Source organism: Urtica dioica, chromosome 8 (assembly GCF_054948205.1).
Source record: "Urtica dioica subsp. dioica isolate 48M chromosome 8, U.dioica_male_clone48M_v1_H2, whole genome shotgun sequence".
In the NCBI taxonomy this organism is placed as follows: Eukaryota; Viridiplantae; Streptophyta; class Magnoliopsida; order Rosales; family Urticaceae; genus Urtica; species Urtica dioica.
Genome location: NC_142763.1, coordinates 34,771,531 through 34,778,917, shown reverse-complemented (window position 1 = coordinate 34,778,917; position 7,387 = coordinate 34,771,531). Strand labels below are relative to the sequence as shown.

The 7,387-nt window shown below is 33.7% G+C and overlaps 1 protein-coding gene across 1 annotated transcript; it reads left to right on the top strand.

Moving 5' to 3' along the window:
• The first annotated feature begins 4,443 nt into the window (after positions 1-4,443).
• Positions 4,444-5,306, top strand: LOC149389471 (uncharacterized). The gene has a single exon (XM_089624350.1). The coding sequence runs from the start codon at positions 4,503-4,505 to the stop codon at positions 5,304-5,306; it is 804 nt and encodes a 267-aa protein (XP_089480476.1). The 5' UTR covers positions 4,444-4,502.
• Positions 5,307-7,387: the final 2,081 nt, after the last annotated feature.

Genomic DNA, 7,387 nt, shown 5'->3' with positions numbered 1-7,387 from the left:
GCAACATTGAAATGTATATATATTTGTATAGTCAGTTCTATACCAAATTATTAATACACTACATTCTACACCATGAGTTGTGCCTACCAAGAAATGATTAAATTTTTTTTCCCTATGTCTTCACTGTTGGAATAAAGTGTGTTATATTGATATTAAAGATCATTTAATATCAATTTATTGGCTTATTTATGGTATATATTCGAGTGAGGTTCACTCATCAAAACTGAAAAGTTTGAACAAATTCTTATTTCTTGTTGAGAGAGGTATAAGTTCGATTATTTATTTGCCTAAATCGGAGCTAAGATGAATGAGAAATAGATGTTCAAAGTGTGTTGAAAAACATCAAAAATTGTGAAGGAAATTTTAAGTGCATTGTGAATGAGTGTGCACTACAAGAGTCTCACATGGATTAAATATGTGGATATTGTCGTGCTTATACGTGGAACACAAATTGGTGCTTAGTCAAGTCGAAGTCCACTACACACACCCGCGCGCGTCGCCGCTGTCCGTCCGGTCGATCGGACGAGCGTGCGAGCTGAACTTGGCTTGGGTGAAGTCTAACTTTTTGGCTGAATTCGTTCTTTAACCTTAATATGTTACAAAACCATTTTTTCCATTTTAATGGTTGTTAAAGTGCACTAATGAGCTGGTAATAACCATGCACTTATGATGGAATGTTTTCTTAACGTTTGTAACCATCAGAATTCATCACACACTTATGGTATTGTCGAGCATTGATGATGAACATTGTAAAACGTTTTTTAACGAGCCTATTTAGGGTTGGATGCATCTTTCATTCAAATACTAGCAAAACATGTCTTTTCTCTCTAAACTTTCCTCTCGATTTCTCTAGATTTTTGTGATAGTATTCTGGTATAGGTTTAAGTTCGCCAGAGATGAGTACAGTGGAGCTTTGTTCAACTCGTACGTCGTTGTTTCATGAGAGACAGCTGTTCACGTTATTCCAGAACTTGGTGGGAGTGCAATAACGCTTTAAGGAAATTTTCGAACAAGTCTCGACGTGTTTTCTATTTCACTTTCTTTACTGATTTCTTAGTGATGTCCAGTTTAGTTGTCGTTAAATACAATTTTTCATGACATATTTTTCATTATCATTAAATGCAATTATCAAGTATTTGTTGCAACTCATCAATTTTATACCTCTTTTTTAAGATATAGCCAAAAATTCATTTTATTAGGAAAATAGCTCACCATGTCGAGATAAATTTGTAACGGCTCGAAATTTGTAAATAAAGTTTCTCAAAATGACGAGAATAAATCGAGAATGGAATTAATCACATTTAAGATCGACGAGGATTTATGTCAAGGCAAGGAATCTTTTATTCCATTTTCTTTTGCTCGAATTTAAGATGTAAATCTCTATGGTTTGAATTGAATTTGGATTTGGTTACTAGAATCGAATGGTTTCAATGATTATGATATTGTGGTGCTTTTCTCGTGAGTTTGAACTTGTACTTTAAATTTGTAATCTGGATTGGTGATCAGTTATTTGAAATTTGATGCAATTAATGTTGTTGCCGTTTGTTTGAGTTGATTTGGTGTTACCCTCTTGTGTGGGTTCATTGGTCTGGTTATTGGTTTTGGAATTCAGTTTTTGTTGTGCCTTGAAATTGTTATGGAATGATATTTTGGACAAAGTGAACTGAGAATTCACTTGTTTGAAGTTGAACCTAGTTATGAATTATGAGATTGTGAAGTTTGAGTTTCGAATACGTTGTGTAGCTATGTGATATTAGTTGCTGATTATTTTGTGTCTCTGATTGTTATGAGAGTTAGAAAATGAATATGAGTCTTGTGAGTCACTGTCTGATTCTGATTCAAACTCGGTTTGATTTATCGGAATATGACATTTGAGTTGGAAGGCGTTTAGCAGGTTCACGGTGTTAGTGAACGTCTGTGTTCGTGGTGTAGTGGGTTCACGGTATTAGCGAACGTCGCAGTTTGCAGTGTTAGTGAATGTCTCATTGACGAGCGCTAGATTGCTAACATCGAGGTAGGTTAAATATAACCCTTCTTTCCTGTTTTTACGGTTTGGCCAAAATTATATATTATTTTCAAAATGAAAATGTTTGTGAAAATGCCACAACACTCGAAACCATTTTTAAAATGTGGCGGATTTCAAATCGAGAGATCCGATTGCGAAATTGAAAAGTATTTTCGGTATTATATAAATCATATTTGCGAATGAAAACGTTTTGTGTATCCTGGAGAAGCCGGATTCACATACACACATATTCGGTGCGGAGAGTGAACCTTAATCTGATCAGAGATATGCCACGAGTTTTGTTGGCAGGGCGACTCAAGAAATGATACACGTTTAGATGTATTTAGGGACACATTTAAATTTAAAAAAATTGGCTACGTAAGCCACCTAAACTATATGAATTGTTTATTAGCCAACCTTTGGTAAATACTTTGTAAATAGCCAACTTGCATACGTGGCAGCCTATTAACTACCTTTTTTTTACATGTTTGGCTGGATTAAATAAGTATTTTATTAATCTGTTAATAAGTTAACTTGACTATTTACAATAAATTAACGAAAGGTGGGCTATATCCCAATTCACTATAATCGTGTGGCTATATAACTTAATAACCCTTTAAATTTTTGCCATTTACATTTCTGAAATTTATATTTTTGCTAATTATACTTATTCGTGTATGGTGATTTACACGTAACAAGAATATTACTATTACAAGGTATAGCATTATTTTTGATATTTTGTTTACTTAAAGTAATACTATAATACCTACTTGGCCTCAGGCTCACCCCTATTTTCTTTGAATTTTTCTTATAACCATCAAACAAGAAGAAGGGTTAGGACGACTTTGGTGTGTAGCGTCGTCAAGTGTTTGAAGACTTTGTCTTAGTTTTGAGCGGGTGTCTATAAATAAGCTTTTTCTTTGTAAGTGTTTGTTTATGTTTTCGTCTATCTTTGGACTTATAAAGTAAATAATTGAGTATGCACCGTATGATAGTTCTGTAAAGCTTATTAGTGTTTAATTGAAGCCAATAATCACACTCCACTTTCCCGGTGCGTGAGAAAAGTAATTAACGTGGTTAGGTTAATTAATTTACTTTCACCTGATAGGCTATTTTCCAAAATAAATTAAATTAACAAAACTAGTTAATTAATTTACTTCGGTCTGATGCTCTATTTTCTTAATAAAATATAACTTTAACTATTTTTTAAAAAGATGGTAAGTTATTGGGCTACCGGCCTAATTACTTATATATATATATATATATATATATATATATATATATATATATATATATATATAAGTGAGCCACCGGTTCGGGTACAAGATACTATCATTACCGCCTGGACAATTAGATACTTAACCCGTAATCGCAATGACCCAATTGCAAGAGCGGAGCTCTTTAAAATTTAATTCAACCTCAAAGACTTTGGAACAATTAGAAAATTATAAGAATGGCGTCATATTCATTTTGAACAATAAAGAACGATTAACCAAGTTCAACAACAAGTTTTCCAACCAGCTATATATATATATATATATATATATATATATATATATATAGAGAGAGAGAGAGAGAGAGAGAGAGAGAGAGAGAATATTTTTGGAATAGTGTATTATACTAAATTTGCTAGGCTTTATTTTAATAAATAAAACTTAGGTTACTCTTTAAAATGAAAGAGATATATTGGGTTATTGGGCTACTTCACCCTTAAAATAAAGGAAAATAGAGAAAATGTAATATATTGTAATTAAAATTGATTAAAACGGTGTAACAACAATTAAAGTTAAAAAGTCGGTGATATAATTTCTACTTTTTTAATCTACATAAAGTTGTACAACTCTCTATATAGCCATAGATAAGTAACTATACCATAGCAAATAAATTCGCAGTACTTCTACTAATCAAATTCCCAGTTTTCAATAGAGAAAAAAGAGAGCTGTAAATATATAAGATTTAAATATCACATCGCCGCTTAGATTAGATCCCATACTGTTTTTGATAGTTGACAGCTTTCAATGCAGTATTTTCTTTTTCTTCTCCAATTTAAAAACAAAAAATCGTATATGTGCACGAGTGGGATCTTCAAAGACTGTCTAACCATTGCCTCTTGCTTGTCTGGATGAGGCATGAGCGAGTCTAGCTTGTCAACGCTATTCGTGCGCTGACAAATAATATAAATATTTGCTCGCTTGTTATACCTGCCATCTGTTACAAAAAGATAAATATTTCTGATAATGTGAAGATTCTGATCCGGACTTGTTGGTTGGGAGACATGGCTTAAACATCATTGCTGTAATGTTTTTTGATCTAAATCTCAATCATGTAAGCCTAATCGTGCGTCGATGAGTTTTAGATTCCCCTTCTGTATCGCACCGCTATATATACATACAGTTTATACCAAAATGAAGAGCAACCAAATTGAACATTGCAACCACTAAACTTTTTCTCTCTTCGGTCCTATTCCATTGACAAAAAATTATCTGACATTAAAAAAATGGCAGCTTGCCATGTTCGCTCAAACAGTTTCCCGTCGAACCAACACCCACTTATTCCCGAATTCAACGAGCAATTGAGAAGATTGAGTTCTTCGCAAGAGGCCTCTTCTTCATCGGTCACAACAAAATTCAACGATCTTCAAGATCTGCACAATTGTGTGGATGGGTTGCTTTTGCTGCCGCTGAACCAACAAGCCTTGTCAAAAGAGCAAAATAAAAAATTGGTCGATGCACTTTTAGACGGATCTTTAAGAATCTTGGATCTGTATGACACCGCCAAGAATGCCTTGACTCAGTCAAAGGAATCGGCACAAGAAATCCTCTCAATCATTCGCAGAAGACGAGGTGGCGATCTCACAGCCGAGCTCAAGAAATTCTTGGCATCGAGGAAATTAGCAAAGAAGGCACTCGGCAAGGTCAAAAGCAACATTTCAAGTCCCACAAAAGAAAGTGTTGAGATTGTTGGCATGTTGAGAGACGTTGAATCAATCACTCTTGCGGTGTTCGAATCTATGTTTTCTTTCATATCCGGCCCAAAGTCACAAATCTCACTCTTTGCCAAGTTGACAAACTCCAAAAGAGTTGCTTGCGAGGAAGTCAATGAATTCGAAAGCGTTGAAGCTGCACTAAAAATGCTTGTAATCCAAAAGGCGAAGAAGTTAGACAACAAAATGGAAGATAGCACACAAAACGAGCTTCACAAATTGGAAATGTGCATTCAAGATCTCGAAGAAGGAGTTGAGAGCCTTTACCGGTGTTTAATCAAAACTAGAGTTTCTCTGCTCAATATCCTTAACCACTAAACTAGAAATTTAGGAGATAAAGTATTCAGATATAATTGTAGAGCAACATTGAAATGTATATATATTTATATAGTCAGTTCTATACCAAATTATTAATACACTACATTCTACATGAGTTGTGCCTACCAAGAAATGATTAAATTTTTTTCCCCATGTCTTCACTGTTGGAATAAAGTGTGTTTAATTGATATTAAAGAGCATTTAGTATCACTTTATTGGCTGATTTATGGTAAATATCCGAGTGAGGTTCACTCATCAAAACTGAAAAGTTTGAACAAATTCTTATTTTTTTGTTGTGAGAGGTATAAGTTCGGTTATTTATTTGCCTAAATCGGACCTAATGAGAAATAGATGTTCAAAGTGTGTTGAAAAACATCAAAAATTGTGAAGGAAATTTTAAGTGCGTTGTGAATGAGTGTGCACTACAAGAGTCTCACATGGATTAAATATGTGGATATTGTTGTGCTTATACGTGGAGAACAAATTGGGGCTTAGACAACTCCAAGTCCACCACACACACCCGCGCGTCACCGCTGTCTGTCCGGTCGATCGGACGAGCGTGCAAGCTGAACTTGGCTTGGCTGAAGTCTAACCTTTTGGGTTGAATTCCTTCTTTAACCTTAATATGTTACAAAACCATTTTTCCATTTTAATCGTTGTTAAAGTGCACTAATGAGATGGTAATAACCATGCACTTATGATGGAACGTTTTCTTAATGTTTGTAACCATCGGAATTCATCATGCACTTATGGTATTGTCGAGCATTGATGATGAACATTGTAAAACGTTTTTGAGGAGCCTATATAAGGCTTGATGCATCTCTCATTCAAACACAAGCAAAACACATGTTTTCTCTCTAAAATTTCCTCTCAAATTCTCTCGGTTTTTATGGTAGTATTATGGTATAGGTTCAAGTTTCCGGAGTTGAACACAGTGGAGCTTTGTTCAACTCATATATCGTTGTTTTCTGAGAGACAGTTGTTCATGTTATTTCAGCACCCGATGAGAGAGCAATAACGCTTTAAGGAAATTGTCGAACAAGTCTCGACGTGTATTTCATTTCACTTTCTTTATCGATTTTTCGGTGATATCCAGTTTAGTTGTCATTAAATATAGTTTTTCATGACATATTTTTCATTATCATTTAATTCAGTTATCATAAGCATAGAAAAAAAGTCTATGAGCTCAAGAATGATAGTGCCACGTAAGGAGTCGGCTCGGCGGAAGTATATGAAAACTGCATTTTGTAGTTTTTTATATCATAATTTAACACAATGTTGATTAACTGATATATCTTTATTTTTTTTCTGCCAATTGCGATTGAATACTAATCTGCAGAAATTGACAACCGCCACCTTTATTTATTATTAATATTCAATCCAAGTATAAATTTTTTAGTATTTCATGACCATACTTGGCCTGAAAGTTCTTGGCTGGTGCTTCAGTGCTGACAAATTAATAAACAAAACTAAACAATTTTTCCAGCTGATATAACTTTTGTCCACCTAGGCCCTAACTAAGTAAAGTGTAGAAACTGGATTCGAAGTGTAAACAAAAAGTTCATGCCATTGACGTTGATGAACTTAGAAGGGAACAATATTTTAGTAGTATTATATTATTACTTATTTACATTCAATTGTTTTGTCTTAAAATTTTCAAACAATTTACTTTTCACAAATCTCGTGTTAAAAAAAAAGCAGGTAGCAACTAAATTGAATTAACTATTTACCTAAGATTTATGTCTGAAATCATATATTTATCTAAGATTTACCAAACGTTGACTATTTAACAATGTCAAACGTTTAAATTAGTTATTTTCCTAATTTTCTGTTAAATAAAAAGTACAGAGAAAGTTCAATTTTTAGTAAGGCCATATGTAAAATTCTTATGCGATAGAAAATAAATTTCAAGTACTTTTATTAGTTTCCCGCTTTCCCCACAGCCCGTCTTGGATGATTGAACCCATTTTATTTTATAATTCTTTTTACAATTTATTATGTAAGTGCACGAATGGGATATTTAAAGCTTGTCTAGTATTGAAGCAGTGTATGATGTGGCCATTGCCTCATCCTTGGCTTCA

What these genes read in the sequence shown, in the direction of transcription:
- LOC149389471 (XM_089624350.1), top strand. Translation starts at nt 4,503, where the DNA reads ATGGCAGCTTGCCATGTTCGCTCAAACAGTTTCCCGTCGAACCAACAC.